The sequence below is a fragment of the Coffea arabica genome, chromosome 7e (genome assembly GCF_036785885.1).
Source record: "Coffea arabica cultivar ET-39 chromosome 7e, Coffea Arabica ET-39 HiFi, whole genome shotgun sequence".
NCBI classification, from domain to species: Eukaryota; Viridiplantae; Streptophyta; class Magnoliopsida; order Gentianales; family Rubiaceae; genus Coffea; species Coffea arabica.
The window spans coordinates 16,082,378-16,105,351 of NC_092323.1; the positions used below are offsets into that span (position 1 = coordinate 16,082,378).

The 22,974-nt window shown below is 36.9% G+C and overlaps 3 protein-coding genes across 3 annotated transcripts; all 3 read right to left on the minus strand.

Moving 5' to 3' along the window:
* Nucleotides 1–450: 450 nt before the first annotated feature.
* LOC113702472 (G-type lectin S-receptor-like serine/threonine-protein kinase LECRK3) lies at nt 451–3,011 on the minus strand. The gene has a single exon (XM_027223706.2). The coding sequence runs from the start codon at nt 2,960–2,962 to the stop codon at nt 614–616; it is 2,349 nt and encodes a 782-aa protein (XP_027079507.1). The 5' UTR covers nt 2,963–3,011; the 3' UTR covers nt 451–613.
* Nucleotides 3,012–7,555: 4,544 nt separating this feature from the next.
* Nucleotides 7,556–8,661, minus strand: LOC140010983 (G-type lectin S-receptor-like serine/threonine-protein kinase LECRK3). The gene has a single exon (XM_072058715.1). It carries the CDS (start codon nt 8,539–8,541, stop codon nt 7,879–7,881), a length of 663 nt encoding a protein of 220 aa, XP_071914816.1. The 5' UTR covers nt 8,542–8,661; the 3' UTR covers nt 7,556–7,878.
* A 2,924-nt stretch (nt 8,662–11,585) lies between these two features.
* Nucleotides 11,586–15,932, minus strand: LOC113700625 (G-type lectin S-receptor-like serine/threonine-protein kinase LECRK3). The gene is made up of 2 exons (XM_072060025.1): nt 15,693–15,932; nt 11,586–12,548 (listed from the first exon to the last, which is right to left on the minus strand). The coding sequence occupies exons 1-2, from the start codon at nt 15,930–15,932 to the stop codon at nt 11,586–11,588; spliced, it is 1,203 nt and encodes a 400-aa protein (XP_071916126.1).
* Nucleotides 15,933–22,974: the final 7,042 nt, after the last annotated feature.

Below are 22,974 nucleotides of genomic sequence, written 5' to 3' on the forward strand. Positions count from 1 at the left end.
ACCTAACTTACAACTCTTCAATTACCACTAACCTAAACACTATCATGAAGTTAGAATAGTCTAAACTCGCAACTTGTAATACTTTAGTAAAAAACTCGTAGTATTTAATAACTCTTCAAGATTTTGATCACTAAACCAAGATTTCATCGACTTCTCTTTGTGCAAATAGTCAACCGCAATTATGTCCAACAGTTACCAACATTCAAGCTGCAGCTCTAGACAGTGCCCGAGTAAGAAACGATGATGTTGTAAAACTATACCTCAAATTCCAATTGATTTTTTAAATTGTGGTTTTCTTTATTTTGCACTTCCACTTTTTCAGCATGATGGGCTAATTTGGTGTGCTGAATCTTGTTCGGCTAATTGAAACATAGTTGTCTAAAATGCCGTAGTGTTATGGCTCAGAGTGGTATAGAATCTTCAATCAGAAACTCATATTTTGACAGACTGGTAATAAACTGTAAAATAATAGTAACCTTCTGGATATCAATCCAAAAGCCTTAGGGGGGGAAAAAACACTTATCCAGAATCCTACAACTAATTTTTCTTTTGCCACGATATGAAAGGATTTAAGGTAATAGTGTGACGCTAAAAAACCAAACACAAACTACAATTATATGGCACTTAGAAAAGATGTAGGACTTGGAGGAACTGGAATATCAACAGTTCCTTCCAGCATCAGAACGACTTTCTTCATGGATGGACGAAGAGCAGGCTCATCCTGGATGCACCAGAGAGCTATCTTGATCATTCTTTCCAGTTCTCTCACTTCAAGAACCTCCTGATCACCAACCAATTTATATAGCTCCCTAGCCTCGAAACACTGATAAGCCCATTCTTCAAGAATAGCTTCATCCCCAGAATAGGTCCAGTCTGCATTTTTTCGGTAGCATATGATCTCTAATAGCATAATTCCAAAGCTGTAAACATCTGCTTTTACTGACACGGGCAAGTTCCGGAACCATTCTGGTGCAACATAACCTCTTGTTCCTCTTACTGCAGTACAAGTTCTGGTTTGATCATGTTTTAATATCTTTGCCAACCCAAAATCAGAAATCTTGGCACACCTGTTTTCATTCATGAGTACGTTCTGAGGTTTGATGTCACAATGGATGATTTGTGTCTCACACTCTTCATGAAGGTAAAGAATACCTCTTGCAATGTCACGGACAATTCTAATTCTTTCATCCCAACTCAGGCGGTTCTCTGGTTTGTACAGGATATTTTCCAATGATCCATTGCTCATATACTCGTAAACTAGAAGCCTCTTAGTGCCATCAAGGCAGTAGCCCAGTAGCCGGACAAGATTACGATGATGTGTTTTCCCAATCACTGTGAGTTCATTCTGAAACTCCTTTTCCCCTTCTGCTAATACTTTCTCGAGTTTCTTTACAGCCACAACCTTCTTGGAATTTGGCAAAATCCCTTTATACACAGCCCCAGACGCTCCTCTGCCCAACTCTTCTCTGAATCCCTTCGTTGCTTGATCTAGTTCAGCAAAGCTAAAGGCTGTTGGAGCTACATTCTGCACAAATTCAACATTTCCAATTTGCGATATCTGCTTATATGCTGATACCTTAATTCTGCAAACATAAACTCCAGCAGTTACAGAGATCAGGACTCCAGAAACAGCAAGGGAAATCCCAATAATCAGGATATACAAACGACCTTCTTCCTTTCTTTTTTTGGGAGGATTATTGTGAATTTCACTTACACCTTCATCCTTAGTTGCAGGTTTTCCTACCTTGACTAGAGCAATATTGAAGTCACTTACTCTTTTTCCATATGTCAATGGGAGCCTCTGCTTCTTGCATTGTCCATCTTTGAAGAATGCCGCTTCACAGTTGCAATCTTCAAGACAAATCTTTGCACAATCTTCTCTCGTGTTTGTTTCCAATATGAAAAAGGGGTTATCTTCCCATATAGTAGATTCCAAGTACTCAATGGTGTAATTGACCATTGGATCCGTGGAATTACAGCTACCTGCAATAAAACTTCTCTCACAGCCCGAGCTCCAATTGCCTTGATTGACAAAGTCAAATCCAGTAAGGCATTTGCATTCAACCAAGTTATCCAGTTTTGTACAGAAGCCATTGAACCCACAAAGGCCTTTAGGATCACATTTATCAGCTGAAGATGCCCATAGGATCGACCAATTGCCCTTCTGATCTAACGAATGTGAATACAATCGGAAAATACCATCCACATCAATCTTCATCAAATAGATCATCTTGTTCTGAGGCTGTCCTCCATCAGAAAGATTCTGCACTATATTAACACTTGAATTGATCAAGTACAGATGCCCATCATCCTGGAGATTTAGAGTTATATTTGGACCGTCTCCACCAGTTCCAGATGCCCAGTAAGCATTTTCCGCCACATCTGTTGTGCCCACAGGGTACTGTACAAGGTGTCCATCCGTTTGCATCTTCAGACGAAAAATTCCTCTTGAATCGTCAGTTTCTGAAGCACTGGATATGAGCTCGTGATCAGCTGCCAATCGCTGACGAGGCAATAAACTATTAGTCGGATGCTCGAAACTTTGCCATATGATTTCCTTATCAGAATTGTATAACACAAAATTTCCAGAATCTAACATGGAAGCTGAAGAAATCGGTTCCAAAGGATCAGCAACAGTTATGTCTTGGCCTTCTGGCTGTTGCAAAATGAGCCTGCCATCTGTAGACAAAATCAGCGAAACATTGCTCGAAAAAATGGGGTTATCCCTGTTGGCAGTCCAAACTGCAGTCTTTTCAGGAATTCCAGCAAGAAAAATCCCCACAGCATAGCCATTGCGTTGCTGATAGAATCCAAAAGCAAATATTCCAGATGGCGACAACCATGATGATGAGTTGCCTGTGGGCGTTAGAGAAGAACCTAAGCTAATGTTAAGAGGGCTTTTTTGAGTTGCTATTCCTGAATAGAATGCTGATGATAGGACGAAGAACAAAAAAGCAGCCATGTATGGAAATTGGAGATGCAATAGAAGAGAAGCCGGTTTTCTCTTGCTTTTCTGTGTATCCTACTTGCTTTCTTAGTATAAATATAAGACTTGCGTCGAGATTTGGCATGGTTGACTCCTCAAGTCTTTGCAACAACTCAGGTCTTCCGAGGAAAAAATTTGTATTGGCAGTTCTACAGCAGCAATAAATGTTTCTGTTGACAATTGACAATTTCAACTACCATTTGTACTGAAATTCTATAGAGAACTTACCATGCAGAGTAAAGACTGGGGGATCTTCCTTCAATAATGTCCACAGAAGTCCTAGTTTTGATGGACTAATCGTCTTTCAGATTTTACTGGATCTTACGAAAATTCTTACAAATTGCTCGTCAACGGATCCTAATTCCTGTGCATTATTTTCAGTTTGAACCTTTCACTACCATTCTTTTAACTATACAAAACTGGATTTAATTTTTCCGCATTAAGTATATCATCTGGAAGCCACCCATTTCTGATTTCCAACAACCTTTATGGTCCACAATTAGCATTCTGAAGAATCAGTTCCATCTTACTGAAGCCTTTGAAAACCTTAACCATAACTCAATCTTGTTAACATATTAGATGGTATATTTTTTTGGAGAAAAAACCTATAAGGTTACGTGAGAGATATTTTATCAAATATAAAACAAAATAAAGTACAATCCTAGTGAGCGAACTTTTTTGAATGATTTATTAGCCCTTTCTCGTTAAAAAAAAAAAAGGAATGTAACACAAGGACTTCTGATGCTGTCAACCATCCTAGTACTACCCTTGCCCGCTGTTATTAATACTTCTAAAGCTGTACTACATACGTTAGAGGGGTCAATTCTGAAGAATTAGAAGTCTGTGAGAGGCGTTAGAGAGTCGATTTTGCACCTTCGAATGCTGAACTTGATGTTGAAGTTTTAGCCTCTGACCCTACTTTTCTTATTCCACCAGCACGGCCTTTATACTTGAGATACTGAGATTATGAACTATATTATTAGATCAGGTGTTCTGCATTTAAATATAATTAGTTTGAGTGTGAAAGAAACAATTGAATGTAAATTAAGGGGTGCTAATCAATGCCAAACTTCATGGATCCAATTGGTGCCACTGACCATAGAAGTCTAGAATAAGGCTTCTTCACTATCACTCTCAACCAGTAAGCTAAAACAAATTTGGCCAAGAAAAAAAAATGCTAATTTTTAATTTTTTTTAACTCCAATGTCAAAATTAAAGTTCATAATTACCGGATAAACCATTCTAACAGAGCATTTGATGATTCGTTATGTTAGGGTTGAGATTAAAGATGTATATTGCACATGGCAGAAATTTAATCGTGCATGCAACATTAGAAAGTGAACTTCTAGTTTTGGTCTCAGTTGGATGCTTCATGTGTGCTTCTTGCTTTACCTAGTGGTGTGCTAGTAGAGGCTGAGTTGAATCCATAACAACGGATAGAGCTCGATTTGTTAAAGGCTCGAGTTGATTTTGATTTCTAACAAGGTCGAGTTCGAATTCGAATAAGAATTAAGATTCGAGTAAGTTACTAAATTGAGCTCAAATTACTAGTTATCCGGCTAGTTAAGGTTCTATAAGGCTCAAACAGTTTTTTGGGAAAACAAAACTTTGACCATAATTTATGAATTCAGTTAATATAGGGAACATATCATGAATATGTGCACATTAAAAGATTCTATGCTTGTTTCTTTCTCTTGTTTGAGACAGGTCGTGAACGTAGAATATTGTAGTAATTTACAATGAAAGAAGTTGGGACGAAATTGTTAATAATAGATTACCTAAAGAAATAGGTGAAAGAAAATTCCTCCCAAGATTTAATAGTTGATCCATTCTCTGCCTTGGTAAAGTCCGCTTTGTTGCAATAGGAACGAACCAGAATAAATAAGTTTTAGCTAATGTAATAAAGATACCAATTACTGATGTAAATCGAAGTATTGTCATGACAAGTCCCGGATGTGGATGGATGATGACACAAGTCTAGCTCTACTCCCAAAGTTAAAGAATTTGAACTTCCATTCCAAACTAATTGGTAGTGATTAAGAGAATCAAGAACTTGATTAATTATTAATCCATTAAGTCTCTTGTCCAACTACTGGACTCATTTGGGATCCTCTGGTTTCTCTCCATATAATTATATCTAAATTACTATAAGTACATAAAATTATCTATTATGTTATTACTTTTATTTTGATGACTAGATCGACATACTAAAAAACGATATCTATTCGAGAATACTTCATTCAAATTTGCATGAAATATTTATGTAATAAAATTTGCAACAATTAATCAAATGCCAAAACTTAGTCAATGTAATACCGAATTTTGTGGACAACTAATACAAGTGCCGAAGTATATTCACATTGATTTTGATGTTGGTGTTTGAGTGGGATCCAGGGAAGTAATTAGGAAATGGTTTTATTTTTTTTTATTAGAAGAATGGGGGTTTTCTGTTAGTATTATCAGCATTAACTGCAGAAATTTTTTCATAAATAAAAAATGAGGGGTAGTTTGGGACAGGGGTAGTGTCGTAAGCACCTTTTTTGGGGGTACAGGGAAGCTCTTAGGATGTCACAATGGATGATCTGTGTCTCACATTCTTCATGTAAGTAAAGAATACCTCTTGATGATTCGGCTTGATTTCGTCTAGCTCATGTGGCAAATCGAGTCAAGCTCTAACTTTAAAAAGCTATACTCAAGATTTTTGTTTTGTCAAGCCCAATCAAGTTTATTTATTAGTTAATTTTAGTTTTTAGTTTTAGTTTTGTTTAATTTTTAATTTTTTAGTTTTTTATTTAATTTTGAACCTCTGATTTTTTTAGTCGGTTTAATTTCAGTTCGATTCAATTACATTCCTGTGCAAAATGATATGTATTGTTATTGTAAAGATGTATTATAGTGTATTGCATAGTTTCTTCAATACGAAATTGACAATTTTGACATATCTTTGGATGATATTTTGTAAAATTTCTGATAGGGTGTAATTTGTTATTAAATTTATGATTAATTTTTACTTTATTCTTGACAAATATTATTTTAATTGTAGGATTCTACTTATATTTAGTATTTTGACCTAATTATAGGAGGTGGAACGCAAAAATGCTAAAAAGAGCGATTTTCTTAAAGTCATGCGATTTTCTTGAAGGCAATATCGGTGGTTGCCTTATTTTTTCTTATTTTTTTATTCGATTAGGAAATTGGCTAGTATATAGACTAGTCAGTTAGGTTTTCATTAGGGAGGCTGGTTGGCCACAAGGCAAAAGCAAGTCGTTTCTTCGTTCCCTTACTTTTTCATTCTAACAAATATCACATCGTTTTCGGGGAAAAGATTGATGTCAATGAATTCAACTTATTCGTGTAGAAATTTCTCTATGAGAGGTGGCTAAATTTCTAATCTAGTTAAAGATCAACTCAACGACACAGTCCTGAACACTTGTGAGATCGAACTAATCTCAACTTGTTCCTTCAATTTATTCATATTTGTACATTCTCTATTTCAATTTTTCGAGATTATTTTGTTAACTGGATGTCAAGGGTCTGATATTCAAAATGATCTAATAATCTATTGTCAAATTAATCAACTAAATTTGTAATTGTTTAGTCGATTAATATTAGTGGTAACTAGCATTTACACACGTTAGGGGAACATGCAATCTAATTTAAATAACCCTCTTATTGTGTTATTAATTCGGGTTAGGCTTTTCTAATTCTTAATACAATTGAAAAATTAAATTCTACGGTCGTACTTAGAGTTATTTCATAATTAGGGGTGATCAATGGTCGTACTTTGATTACCAATAAACTAATGAAAAATTGGTCTTCAGAGCTTATTAACAATTATAACTGACCTGTTAATTAATTGAGCAAACCATCTTTGCATCAATGATCGGATGAATGAACTATGTCTGAGAGGTTGTATCTTTGGCTAGAGTTTGTTTGCCATCGATTTAATTCCTACTTACTTTCGTGAATTATTTTATTAACTGGTTATGTATTTATTTTTGTTTGAGTTATTTAATTATCCCCAATTTTATAAAAATCTCCCTTACTTTGTACTCTAAAAGAAATAAATTATCCCCAATCCCTGTAGATTCGACCATACTCACTGTTACAGACAAATATATATTTTTATTAAATAGGAATTTATTATTGTACAGGCTCGACATCTGTCAATTTCAGAATATATGATTTAAGAAAAGAAGAAGTTAGAAGATTAACCTGGACAATGCAAAATTTTAGTTAGTTTCCAAATATTTTGCCCTTCTGCAATCAAGAAATTAAACTCCACCAAGTTCAGTGGGCCGAATCAATTTGGACTTCATCGACTTAGTTGTCTATAACACAACTTGCTCTGGATCTTTCACAGTGGTATCCACTTGAATCCTCAGTGATTAATTCAGCAAGTTTTTGACAGAATAGTTTGTAATAAAGTGTAAAATGATAGCAAAAGCAAAACAAATTTCAACCGACCATGACAAGAACCAGGCTAGTAATAAGCACTATACACTTCTAATGACATCAATAATCTCAACCACCGGTAGTGAAAGCTAAAGAAACACATAAAAATGATAATCCAACAATGAAGTTTATTTTCCACAAAATACATGATAGAAATAGATAGGATGTGAAACTAGAAAAAGCGAAACACAAACTACAATTCTATGGCAATTAAAAAAGATGGAAGGCTGGGAGGATCTGGAATATCAACAGTTCCTTCGAGCATCAGAAGAACTTTCTTCATGGATGGACGAAGAGCTGGCTCATCCTGGACGCACCAGAGAGCTATCTTGACCATTCTTTCCAGTTCTCTCACGTCATCAACCTCCTGATCACCAACCAATTTATATAGCTCTCCAGCCTCAAAACACTGATAAGCCCATTCTTCAAGAATTGCTTCACTCTCGGGACTCGTACAGTCTACGCTTTTTCGTACCGTCTCCATTAGTTCCAGATGACCAGTAAGAATTTTCCGCTACATCTGTTGTGCCCACAGGGTACTGTACAAGGTGTCCATCCGTTTGCATCTTCAGACGAAAAATCCCCTTCGAATCATCAGTTTCTGAAGCACTGGATATGAGCTCCTGATCAGCTGCCAATCGCTGACCAGGCAACAAACTATTGGTTGGATGCTCGAAACTCTGCCAAATGATTCTCTTAACAGAATCGTATAAAACAAAATTTCCAGAATCCAACATAGAAGCTGATGAAATAGGTTCAGAAGGATCAACAACAGTTATGTCTTGGCCTTCTGGCTGTTGCAAAATTAGCCTGCCATCCGTAGATAAAATCAGTGAAACGTTGCTCGAAAAGATGGGGCTGTCCCTGTTGGCAGTCCAAACAGCAGTTTTTTGGGGAATTCCAGCAAGAAAGATCCCAACCGCGTAGCCATTGCGTTGCTGATAGAATCCAAGGGCAAATATCCCAGATGGCGACAACCATGATGATGAGTTGCCTGTGGGGGTTAAAGAAGAACCTAAACTAATGTTAAGAGGCCTTTGTTGAGCTGCTATTCTTGAATGGAATGTTGTTAAAAGGAAGAAGAACAAGAAAGCAGCCATGTATGGAAATTGGGTGGTGGAAGAGAAGACAACCAGTTCTTTTTGTTCTTGCTTTTTTTCTTTTTATTTTACTGGTTGCATCACACTTGCTTTCTTCATATACGTAAAAGTTACGTAGAAATTTGGCATGAGTTGGCTTCTGAAGCCTTTGCAGCGATTCAGATCTTCTGAGTAAATTTTGCATGTTTCAGTTCACATTCAGTATATTGTTAGGAAGCTTCCCAATTCTGACATCCACACAACCTCTGTGGTGCAGAAATAACATTTGAAAACTCAATTCCATCTTAATCAAAACTAAGAAAATCTTGGTTGACATGAAAACTCTCACTACAGCTGTTCTGACAACCACCGATCTCACGGCGGAAGCAGGAAGCAGGAAATGCATGTGAATGAAATATAAATCCAGACTCATGAGTTACTCAGTAACTTGGATAAAAATAAATCATTTTAATCCTATAATTTTTTTTCGTTCAAAAGTTATAGGGCCAGACCTTGGATTCGAGGAATTATAACCTTACAATATTCAAGGAGTCCTTCAACTCAAGGCATTACAACTCTACTATGTTAGAGGATTCATGAAGAATTTTATGCCTGTGTTAGAAGGGTAAGAGTAGTCCTTTTAGAATAGCCCTTAGACCTGGGGCATTATGTTAGAGGGGTCAATTCATGAAGAATTTTATGGAGTCTCTGGAAATTTATCAAGTCCGTGTTAGAGGGATCAATTTTCTTATTCCACCAGGACAGTGAAGAAATTTCTATTAACTTCCACCAAGTCTAAAAAGATTAAGTTTATACTCGAGATACTGAAAAATTATAATCTATACAGTTAGATCAAGAGTTTTGCATTTAAATTAATAATTAGTTTGGGTACGAAACAAAAAATTGAATGTAAATTAAGGGTACTAATCAATGCCAAACTTCAAGGATTCAATTGGTGGCACCAACTATACAAGTCTAGGATTAATGTATTGAGATTTTAGAGGTATTTTTCTTTTCTTTTTTTTCTTGGTCATAGAGGAAGGGTGAGATTTACGAAATAGGGAGGGCGAAGAGGGGATTAGAACTCAGGTTTTCAAAATTCAAAATTCTGAAACTTCAACTTTTACCTCTGGATCAAAACATATATAAAAACTAAACTATTGATTTTAAATAAAACAATGGTGGGCAACAAAATTTATGAAATCTCTCCCAGAATTTCTTTTTTCCCCCTTTCCGGTGATCCTTGTCCTTGTGGTGCAGCCTGCATCCTTCACTTTTTATAAGAGGACACAAATAACAGATTAACAAAACATGCCTGGGGAGACTTCCACAAGACTTTTGGTGTTTAGACGGTCCTGCCACGGAATACCTTTCGGCTGTGTTGGAAATGTGTTAATGGTTTGACGGAGAGATGAATATGGAAGCCGCAAATCTTGCAAAGACTAGTCCTTACATGTTGCTCTCTATATTATTGGTAGACTATTCCTTTTAAGATTAATAAGGGGAAAAAACAATTTTTTAAAATTATTTCTAGCAAAGGAAAGGTGGGATTTAAAAAGTAACGAAGCAGCGACGGACGCAGGATTTTGGTTTAGAGGGAGGGGGGAGGGGAATGATCAAACAACGAGTAACAAAAAATAATCAAAACAAATGATGCACTCTAATCAAAAATTAAAGTCTTAAAACCAAAGTTTAATAGGTGATAACTAAACACTAAATGTTTTTAATAAGAAGAGACAACATATAAAGCAAGAGATGAAAATTAGGTCATGGACCAAAATCATATAGACATTAACCCTATAAAAATTAACACAAAAATTTTAAGGTAAAAATTTTAGAATAAGAACAATTGACACATTAATAATCATGAAAAATAATCTAAATCACAATTTTAAAATTGTCCAAATAATGAATGGCTATGAATCAAATTATAAAGGAATTGTAAAGGAAAAAAAATTAGACTTGCCTTGAAAAAATGGAGAGTTTTGGGAAGAGTGGATATTTGAAATAAGTTGAACGAATGTGGGAAGAGATCGATGCTTGCTTGTTGGTCTAAGTGTTGGCTTTTGACTAATACATCAAGTCAATCATGCACATATAAATATAATTCTAAATATGATTAAATTTCTTTTTATTTGTCAATTATTTGTTTCCTTACCTTAACTAATGTAAGGGCATACTAAACACACTAAAGTTATAATAATGAAATTATATATATATATATATATATATATATATATATATATATGTATATGGATAACAGTTGTAAGATTTTGTGTTTGTTATTGGGTGTCTTTCGCCTAATTAAACAGTCACTCATTGGTCTCATAGTACATTCTTCCGAATTTTGCCGATAAGTATCTCTATCTATATAAGTTGAATCACTAGGTTAATTATCATGCCAAACAATATTATTATTTTCCAGCGGCTGCATGCACCAAATTAGTTGAGGAGTGAGGACCAAATTTGGACTCTAATACCAATACAGTTAATTGTAGTAAATATTTTCTACTACATCTAAGAACTTGCATCTAATTGTTTAGGAACTATAAGTCATCTGCAATTCAACTATTCTTGGTATAGAAAAAATTAACCTTTTTTTTTTACATAATAGTATGGCAAATAACTTAAGTTTTTACCTAATAACGAGTCTATGTAGGATTAGTAATAAGAGACTACGAATATTTATGGCAACTATTCAAGTACAAAGTAGAAATATAGAAGTGATACACGTAAAAAACTAGTAAAGGAGAATGTGTATTGTAAAGTAGTACTATATATATTATGCCCTTTTTGTTCTTATGATTATGCATCGGCAGTTGCATGTAGCACTTTTTATTTCTAGTATAATGTAGTGATATAGAAGTGCTTATATAAAAATGCTATTATAGGAGTAACTTTTTTTTTCGACATAAAACCATGGCACTTAAAGTTTTACTTAACAACAAGTCCAAGTATAAAGTAGAAATATAGAAGTAAATGATTGACAATCCAACCACAATGTAAATGACAGAATTTAAAGTTTTAAAAGAGACAGTGTGTTGCAAAAAAAAAAGACACCAGAATTATGTGGAACTTAAAAACGATGTAGGACTGGGAGGATCTGGAATATCAACAGTTCCTTCGAGCATCAGAAGAACTTTCTTCATGGATGGACGAAGTGCTGGCTCATCTTGGATGCACCAGAGAGCTATCTTCATCATTCTTTCCAGTTTTCTCATGTCAACAACCTCCTGATCACCAACCAATTTATACAGCTCTCCGGCTTTGAAACACTGGTAAGCCCAATCTTCAAGAACAGCTTGATCCTCAGAAAAGCTCCAGTCTAGACTTTTTCGGCAGCATATGATCTCCAACAGCACAATCCCAAAGCTGTAAACGTCTGCTTTAACTGTCACAGGCATCTTCCTGTACCATTCTGGTGCAACATAACCTTTTGTTCCTCTAAAAGTTGTGTAAGTTCTTGTTTGATCACGCTTTAATAGCTTTGCAAGCCCAAAATCAGAAATCTTGGGACACCTGTTTTCATCCATGAGTATATTCTGAGGTTTAATGTCACAGTGGATGATTTGTGTCTCACACTCTTCATGTAAGTAAAGAACACCTCTTGCAATGTCGCGGGCAATTTTAATTCTTTCGTCCCAACTCGGATGGTTCTCTGGTTTGAGAAGGACGTCTGCCAATGATCCATTGCTCATGTACTCATAAACTAGAAGCCTCTTAGCTCCGTCAAGGCAGTAGCCGAGCAGCCGGACAAGATTGCGGTGATGTGTTTTCCCAATCACTGTGATTTCATTCTGAAACTCCTTTTCGCCTTCTGCTAATACTTTCTCAAGTTTCTTCACAGCCACAACCTTCTCACAATCTGGCAAAATCCCTTTATACACAGCCCCAAATGCTCCTCTGCCCAACTCTTCTCTGAATTCATTTGTTGCTTGCTCCAATTCAGCAAAAGTGAAGGCCCTTGGAGCCACATTCTCAACAAATTCAGCATTTCTGAATTGTGATACCAGCTTATAAGCCCATACCTGATTTCTACGAACATAAACTCCAGCAATTACAGATATCAGAACTGATAGGTTGCAATTTGATAGTTAATTTTATTATTAATTTTTCCTATTACTTAACCCAATGTGAATTAATTATTAGATTCTACTCACTTTTCGTAATTTACATTTATTTCAGGGAGTAGAACAAAAATGTCACAATAAAGGCCAATTTGACAGTTATCGAGAAAGAGTTCACATAGCAGGCAATCGAGGGCATTTCTGGAATAAGGAGATACAAGTCTTTTTTGGTAATTCGCAGATGGCAGCATTAAAAGGAGGAACGCAGGGCTGAAGTGGAGAGCTTCTTATTCCTCCGGAGTCCTCTCCGCAAGGGAGGGCGCCGCACAGAGCCGCCGCACAGCAGGGAGCTGGCTTCCCTCTTAGTTTTTCCATTTTTATAGTTTAGCTTTTCCTTTGACCGTTTGGTCTCCTTCGTCTTGTAGTGGAGAGCTTTTGACTTTTCCTTGGAATCTTTTGTGGCTACCTCCTACGTGAGTCAGGAGCACTGAAGACTAAATCATCCATTGTTACTTTACTTTGCTTTATTCCTTCGAGTGAATTGCATTTCCCAATTTCGGAGTTGATGGCCGCGACTCTTGTTTCAATTTTGTGTGGATTTTGTTCATCAATTATGAACTAATTCCCTCACTCTAGTCAAGGAACAACGAAGGCTCTGGGTCGCCTAAAATTTGTGAGATCGATTTAATTTTATCTTTTTCTTTCATTTATTGGTATCCGCATATTTCTTGGTTGCTATGTTTATGGTTATTTAATTAATTGATTGTCTTGGATCCAGATAATTAGTTGATTGGATAATCTATTGTCAATTAGGGCATTAAATCCGTAATTGTTTAATTGCTCTAAAATAGTGGCAACTGGCATAATTAGACTTGTGTCAGGGGAATACGCGGGCTAATCTAAAATAACCCTGGTAGTGCGTTATTTGATTAGAATAGGGCTCCTCTAATACGTAAGGCAATTGGGGAATTAAATTCTATGGGCGTACCTAGAATTATTTCTCAATTAGAGCAGTGATTAACGGGCGTACCTTAATCATCGACACAGTAAGGAGGGGTTGACTGTCATCGCTTGTTTGGCAGTTATAACCTATTTATTAGTAAATAATTGGAATTGCCTTTGCTTATCGATGATCAATTGGGTGAACCATTGCTGAAGTTATTCCTTGGCTAGATCCTTAATTACCATTCATTTGATTTTAGTAATTTTTTGTTATTTAATTTTTAGTAGTTTCTTAGATTTTATTTGAACTTTTTTGATTGTCACCTTCTGCACAAAAACACCCCCCTTGTCACTGTGAACTTGAAAAGAAATAATTACTCCCAGTCCCTGTGGATTCGACCCTGCTCACCGCTATCTACAGAAATCACTTTTAGTTTGAGCAGGTTTTATTATTGCACAGGCTTCGACAACCTGTCAATTTTTGGCGCCGTTGCCGGGGATCGAACCCGGGTCACCCGCGTGACAGGCGGGAATACTGGATTTAATTTAATCTCGTTTTCATTTTTAATTTATTTTTTTTTCTTATTTTTTTTATGGCTTCTAACACTTCGTATTTTGGTGAAATACTGGATTTTCTTTCCGGGAAATGCGATATGACTAGTTTTATTGCTGAGTCTGCATATGCAGAGGCAGTAAACTCTATTAGAAAAAGAATGGCTGCTGCAACCTGTAAAATTTGTTATGCCAGGGATCATTCAACAGGTATGTGCCCCGAATATCAAGATAATCAGAGTGTCCCATTCAATAATTACGGAGATTTTTCACCCTGGTCTCAAACGTGGTATGACCATAATCCATACGGGTATGATCAAGGATGGTGGGAAAACTCCAATTATAATTATTCAACGGGGCCAATGAATTTTCAGCAGTATGAGTCTCAAGAATCGTCATCTATGTCAGGTATGTATCCTGAAGAAATAGTTGAACCAATAGCTACTAATACATACCAATTCCAACAGGAGACACAAATGGAGGATGAGATGATGAAGGATGCAATGAATTATCTGGCAGATCAACTATGTCTATTGACATCCAGAGTGAATCGATTGGCTTCTCAAAGGGAAGAATTGCCCTCGGAAACCATTGTTGATCTAGAAGAAGATGAGAGTGCAATTGTCCGGCCAAATGACATGGAACTGCAAGAGTTTCAAGAAAACGGATTTAAAGATGCAGTTGAAAAGGAAGCTGAAGTGCAAGAAATGAGACTCCAGGATCAACTCATTCAAGTGAACGATTCCAGTGAACAATCTCCAAATGCGGTGACATCTTCTCCACTCCTTAATCAATATTTTCCTGACTCCTATTCTTCAACTCCTGTTACTGAAATTGATTTTATTATACCAGAAAATTTAAAATTTCATGACAGGAATAAGTTAAGAGTGGAGATGGCAAAATATCTTGAACCAATGAATGCGTGTGATGGAGGAGTGAGTGGAGAATGCAGATCATTGTTGACTTGTTTAGCGCCATTTATTAGTCCATGGAAGCCCGTAACTCGTGTGCCCAAGAATTACTCCATCTACGAGGGTTATCAGGACTATATAGAGGATGAAGCATTAAGACGAGCTACAAGATTTTATCCGCCATGAGCAAAACATGATAATGTCTAGCCAAAGACATTAAAGAAAGGCGCTCATTGGGAGGCAACCCAATTGTTTCTTTTAATTGCTTGATTGGTTTCGTGTCATAGTTTAAATCTGCTTTCCTTGAATTTGACTGATTTTGGGTGTTAATTTTCGTTTTTGCTGATTTATAGGTGCCCTTCAGTCATGACGCGCCCGCGTGGTGACGTGCATGAAGCTCACGATCAGAAACTTCTGGGAGCTCTCTTGCCCTCTTGACGTGCCCGCGTCACGTTCGCGGGAAAGGTAAGGATTCAAAAAAAAAAAAAAAAAAAAAAAAAAGAACAAAGAACAAAGAAAATTTTTCTTATCAACGTAGCTTTAGTTTCCAAAATTCAAAAAAAAAAATTTGATTTCCGTAGAAAAAAAATTTTTCTTTTCCTTCTTTTCTTTCTTTCTTTTTTTTTTCTTTCTTTCTTCTTCTTCTTTCTTCTTTCTTCTTTCTTCCTCCCTTGCTCCCTCTCTGTTGCCCGCCGCCCACTTGCGCCGCAACCCCCATCACGCAGCAGCCTACCGCCGCAGCTCTCCCATCTCTCTTCTCTCTGGTCCACCGCCGCCACTCAGCGGACCTCCACCAGCCCCCATCGCCGCCCGCCAGACAGTGCCGTCCACCACATCGCCTCCACTGTCCGCAACCAGCCGCCGCCCGCGACCCCAGCGCTCCACCAGAGCGCGGCTCTCCGTCGCCAGTCGCGGCCCACCTTGCGCGCTCCACCGCCATCTTCACCTCCATAGCGCGCCGCTCGCTCCTGCTCCACCGTTGACCGCCGCTGTTTTCATCGACACCGCCGCAACCCCTCACGCGATTCCGGCACAACTGACACCCACTACTGTCCCATTTCGTCTGGCTACTACCTACGGTGGAGGTAATTGGAAGTTGCCCCCCCTAATTTCTTCATTTCGTTCGGTTGGCCACCTGGTTAACTGCTGAGGTTTTGTGATTGGGTTGTAATTGTTTAATTTCTGAAATGCTGTCACTGGTATGCCATATTATTGGGGCCCTTGTTACGATTTGACTACATTGGGTGGGCTGGTGTTGTGAAATTTTCTTTTGCTAATTAGGACGGCAGCTCTGCCTGTGTTTTGATTGTTGAAATTCTCAATTGTTGGCATTGATAGTTGTTATTTTGGTTTATCGGTGGCCGGCTAGTGGTAGTGTGTGATTTCTTTTCCACAGTTTACTACACCAGTGGTACTGGTGAGGTAATTGGACCTCAATTGCATACTTCTATTTAGTTGACCAAGTGATCATTGTCCAATCCCTGAGCTGTTATCATTGAAATTAATAATTTTGAGTTGCGACTTTTATTGGCCAACTGGAGCCATTTGTTGGGATTTTGGGTGAGCTGAAATACTGCAACTGTCTAGTGACATTTGGGCGATTTGATTCTGCTTTTGCATGTTGAATTGGAATATCTGGCCGCTTGTTTTACTTGTGAGATTGGTAGCATTTATTAATTATGGAAGACATCCTGGTGATTGGTTAATATTGCTATTTTGGGACCATTGTTTGTGACCTCAGTGGCCGGGGTTCCCAACTGGTGGATTAGTACATACTTGGGGCTATTGCTTTACTACTGCTTTGATCTGCTATAGCATTTGTTGAAATTTCTGGAGATATTTGTTGAAATTTTAGAATGCATTTGTTGAGAGTATGGATGGCCCGAGTTTGCTTGTTGACTGACTGATTTGGGTAGCCCCTGTGCTTATTGACGTGACCTTGCTAGTTTCTAGTTGTTGATAATAATTGCTGGTTGTTAGTTTTGGAGTGCAACTGTTGCTTTGTTGACCATATTTGGGCTTGGGTGGCCCGTGTTTGCTTTTAATTGTTGAGTTGGGGAACACCGGTGACTATGAATGTGCGTTGGTGATTGCTATCTTTGTTGGATATTCTGTCTTTTGTTGCTTGGGGTGATAATTGGCGTCAATGGTGAGTGGCGCCACTTACAAGCACAGGTTCACAACGTAGATGAACGAATGACGAACATCACCCGCCAAGTGGCAAGGATGTCTCAGAGCTCGGCTTCCTTCCACTGTTCCCTCCTATCCTTTGGCCACTCGTGAGGGAAGTTTCGTTGCCCTCTTCGCTTTAATTGCTTTAATCCCTCCATTGAGGACAATGTAGGATCTAGGTGTGGGGGGGACAGCTATACTAGTTCTTTATTTTTAGTTTGTTATTTGTCCACCTCTCGTTCATTTTTTTTTTCTTTTTAGTGATTGGCTCGTAAGTGCATGCCAAGGTTTGATGTTGGATTATTGTCTCTGTTTCTACTATTGCCAATTTTAATAATAAAAGGGTATCAAGTTAATGTGGTTGAATTCAAGAACATCTCTTTGGTGAATATCAATAATTGTTTTACTCTTATAATTTTTGGTTAACTTTCTTAGGCATAGGGAATGATTGTTGGCATTTTTAGTGAATTGGTCCGGTTATTAACTTTAGTTCTCCATGTTTGAAAATGAGGCTAGCTGATGCAAGTTTTCTTTTGGTTCTTGTGTTATATTGACTTTTTGTGATTTTTAGCTATGCATAAACTTGACTGTACTCCGCTATTAGTTACTACTGAGTAACCGGGGATCTGCACCTAAAAGTGTCGATTCTCGCGTCAAAAAGTAGTAATTGCTATGAGTACGTGGTCACGCGGCGATAGAAGCTGAGTAACCGGGCTCCTTCATCTGGCCAATGTTGGAGTTCGCGTCAAAAGGCTCAAATGGCTAGCGACTAAGTCTTTTGTTACTATTGAAAAACAAAAAAAAAAAAAAAAGTAGAAAAAACAAGTGAAGGTTGTGTTAGTGTGTAATAAAAGTCAGCTTGCCGAATTATGGATTTAATGTTGAAGATTTTGGTTAATAGTTGGACCATTTACTGATAAATGTTATGCGTCATTCCTTTTTCTTAGATTAGTTAACCTAAAATTAGAGGAGTTTGTGGTTTAGAAGCTAACCGGAGTGATGTTTCTTGGACTTGACCATTGATTCTTGATTATTATTTTTCTTGGTACCTTGGCAATTTGTTGGATAGAGCAATGACCATTATCAAATATTGGTGCTTGTTTACTTTTCTTATGCTTGAGGACAAGCATGGTTTAGGTGTGGGGGAAATTGATAGGTTGCAATTTGATAGTTAATTTTATTATTAATTTTTCCTATTACTTAACCCAATGTGAATTAATTATTAGATTCTACTCACTTTTCGTAATTTACATTTATTTCAGGGAGTAGAACAAAAATGTCACAATAAAGGCCAATTTGACAGTTATCGAGAAAGAGTTCACATAGCAGGCAATCGAGGGCATTTCTGGAATAAGGAGATACAAGTCTTTTTTGGTAATTCGCAGATGGCAGCATTAAAAGGAGGAACGCAGGGCTGAAGTGGAGAGCTTCTTATTCCTCCGGAGTCCTCTCCGCAAGGAAGGGCGCCGCACAGAGCCGCCGCACAGCAGGGAGCTGGCTTCCCTCTTAGTTTTTCCATTTTTATAGTTTAGCTTTTCCTTTGACCGTTTGGTCTCCTTCGTCTTGTAGTGGAGAGCTTTTGACTTTTCCTTGGAATCTTTTGTGGCTACCTCCTACGTGAGTCAGGAGCACTGAAGACTAAATCATCCATTGTTACTTTACTTTGCTTTATTCCTTCGAGTGAATTGCATTTCCCAATTTCGGAGTTGATGGCCGCGACTCTTGTTTCAATTTTGTGTGGATTTTGTTCATCAATTATGAACTAATTCCCTCACTCTAGTCAAGGAACAACGAAGGCTCTGGGTCGCCTAAAATTTGTGAGATCGATTTAATTTTATCTTTTTCTTTCATTTATTGGTATCCGCATATTTCTTGGTTGCTATGTTTATGGTTATTTAATTAATTGATTGTCTTGGATCCAGATAATTAGTTGATTGGATAATCTATTGTCAATTAGGGCATTAAATCCGTAATTGTTTAATTGGAAAAAAAAAAACAATTCTAGCAAAGAACGGGTGGGATTTAAGAAATGGGGAAGGGGTAGGGTTCAGAACCCAAAATCTAATTATTATAATTTGAAACACCAATTTCATTTAATACTTAATTCATTTCTCTAAACCAAAAAAAATGAAGAGAATTAGTATCATTTATCTATAAAATGGAGACAAGTTTCCAGCCACGGCAAATCTTTCGGCTGTGTTGGAAATCTGTTAATAGTTTGTCTGAGGGATGAATATGGAAGCCGCAAAGCTTACAAAGACTACGTGCGCGTGCTTTTGCTCCTTACATGTTGCTCTCTATATTATTAGTAAACTATTTCTTTTAAGATTAATAAACTTGACTCGAACTCGGTTGACCGAGTTCAAGCGCCTCAATAAGCTAAACGAGTCGAGTTCAAGCATCCAGAAACATTGCTCGAAGGCTCGTCGAGCCTTATCGAGTTTTTTAATTTTAATTATTTAATATATTATTATTATAAAATTACTCTTATATCCAAAATAATTATTGAATTTACAAAATGTTTCAAGTCATAAAAAAATTTAAAAGGCAATAATGTCTTTTTGCTCAAAAATTGTCAAGAAAATAAAAATTTCTAACTCGAGCTCGATAGACTCGTATTGACTCGAGTTCATGCAAGTCGAGCTCGAGTTCTGTGAGCAAGCATCGAGCTCGAGCTCCAATAATACTACTCTCTCGAGCTCGAACACCCTTCTTGCATGTGTCAAACTCGAGTTCAACTCGACTCGATTACATCCTAAATCAAACCAATCAATTATGGTCAAATGTGATCAAACCAGTTAAATGGGTCAAGACTTATTTGATTATAAGTCCATATCCATAATTTGATCAAAATTTATCATTTAAGCCCAAATTTTTTTTGAAATTCATAAATGTTTTATAAGATTATATATTTAGTGGGCCAACATTTTGAACTTTATAAAATATAAATATCTTATTTAACTTTATTTGAGTTCACTCAAAGTAGAGAAACTCTAATTTTCTTAATACAAATATATGCATATTTATTCTTAAACAAGAAAACAAGTCAAAGAATAGTAACCTAAGTCCAAATACAAGAGAATTAAATAAACATAAAAAGATTGCCTTCTAATTCAGTTCTTGCATGATATTCAACATGAAGACGCAACCAAACTATTGGAAAACACTGAGCCAAAACAAGAAAATTTTCCATCCAAGTTGTTTGCACGTCAAACAACTACTGGACTGCATCGTACTTTGTATCCATAATTTTTCTATTAAATAATCTCATGGACAGAACATTGAAACCCATGATGTTTTCTTGTCAATTTTAATCCTTAAGAATAGGAAAACCAAAAGAAACCCCATGCTTGCCAACTAAAGTTTGACCAAAATAAGACCCACTGAATTCTATTAGAAATGTAGTATAAACCGAGAAGATGGTTTGAGAGTGTGGTCATCCTCCATGTGAGTTTCACATGTGAATTGTGTTGCTGTTTTGTTTCCCTTTTTTTCCACCCAACCTCCACATTTTTTCCCCTGCCTTGGGGCTAATGAGGGATGATTACTCTTTACACTTTTATCAAAAACGAGCATGTAAACAGCGGAGTGCTTATCATGAAAAGCATATACTTGGAAGGGCAATTGCTGATCTCTGGTCTGACTTCCACCTACAGAGAGGCAACTGCATTGTTATTAAAAACGTATATAATGTGCGTGGTTTAGCTACATGCCATATTTGGCCGGCAATTCTTTGGTATTTCTTTTTTCGATAGGATAATTAGAATTAAATTCTACTGGCATGCTTTGTATTAGCAGCAAAGGTCTACTTTGCCTGTACCCTAATAATTCTTTTGATTTCTAAGACTTCTCTTGCCAGCTTTTGGTGCATTCTCTTTCCGACTTTTCATAGATTCTCTTTCCAAATTTCCATAAACGAGGATGAAAAGCTACATTTTGGTCCTTATACAGCCTTTGGCCTTATTTTGTATCTCTGCGGCATCTTCTTTGCCTCTTGCCCAGCGTTTGTTTGTTTTCTTCCAATCTTTGTTGCTCTTACCTTCACCTTACCCATGCTACTGGCTACTTTTATTGGGGTTTCCTTCATCATCAGCGTGGTTTTGCTGCTATTACTCCACGAAGGTACTTGTTCTGTTCTTTTTTTACCCCTCTTCTTCACGACTTATATCTTGCTATCATGTGTATTGCAGTTTATTACCTGCTTTGTTAGTTATTTTCCTATTTTGTATTGGTTACTGCTGTTCGGATGCTCTTCTCAGGATGTAGTAACATTCATCGTCATTTAAGAGAAGGCTATTGTGTTAGAAAAACATTAAAGCAAGATCTTTAACCATGACCTATAAATCATGAGACAAGGAACATTTAAACGTACCTTGTTCCATTGAGTATGTCTCTTCTTGAACTTGTGTTAAGAACTTGACCCTCAATTGCTATAGCTCTTGATCTTCCCTCTCCTACTCTCTCTTATGTTTGCTACAATGATAGGATAATCATTTTTCAAACTAGTCTAGTGGAGAGAGGGACCAAGAGCCTATTTATAGATGCATAAGTGACCCTTCCCATCATTGATCATTAATAAGACTCATTCATTCTTCCTTCTGGATAAGGTAAATCTTATTATGAATTACTTGTTTCAAGAATGTATATACATAGTCTTAATACTATGTACATTTATTTATGTGAGGTTCCATGAATGGTAGGATAAGTTCATTTATCACCTCAGCTAGATTCATGACTTTGGTCATTGAATCTTGTGCTTCATTAATTAGGTACATGACTTTGGTCATAATATCTTGAACCAATCCATTCACCTATGTGGGATAGCATTACATTTATGTGGTCATGTAAGCCACATTATAGCATTATTCCAACATATAGAACATGGATTATCAAGCTTCATAAGCAATCATTCACTCAAGGATGGCAAGAGTTTTGCTGCAGCAACATCATCAAGGAAAATTACTTTTTCTTGCTTCGACATTCTGGTAGACTGATCTTCGACGTCATCCTCTTCTACGAAGACAAGAAACAAGTATACATGCCATGGACAGATCCTCTGTCTAATATGCTGCATTCACAGCCATTCCTTGAGTCAGGACGTTGATAGTTATCTGCTTTTGTTTTCTATCAGCCCATTTGTATTTTTAAATTTTTTTGCCTCATGCATGTCGTTCAATTTCCAGTTGATAGAAGCAAAAAATGATACGACAGCGTCATCATCAATGAGGCCTGGTTTCATGCAAACCTTAATCGAAGGAGTGTGTTTCTATCAATTCATTGACGGACAAAATCGGCATAACCTTGTAAGTTTTATATACACATTTATTCATTTCTTGCTATCTATATATTGCATCACTCTTAACTTTTGCCAGATACAATGCCAAAAAGTTCTGAGATTTGCTGCTCAATTTGTTCATAGTAGCAAGACGGCTTCATTACTCTGAGGACTGGAAACAAAACAATAACTGTTGCAATACGTGGAAGACAATTTACGGACAATTGGATATCTTTGTGGCAGAACACCAACTACAGTTTGGAGAAATTTTGGTCTTTGTTCCTGAATCTGTTACTACCTACACTATTCACAGGTTGTCAACCTGTGCAATAATAAAAACCTGCTCGACTAAAGTTAATTTCTGTAAATAGTGGTAAGCAGAGTCGAATCTACAGGGATTGGGTGTAACTGTTTCTTTTCAAATTCATAGTAACAAAGGGGGTGTTTTTGTGCAGAAAGTGACAATCAAAGAAATTCAAATAAAATCTAAGAAACTATTAAAAATTAAATAACTAGGTACTAAAATCAAATGAAT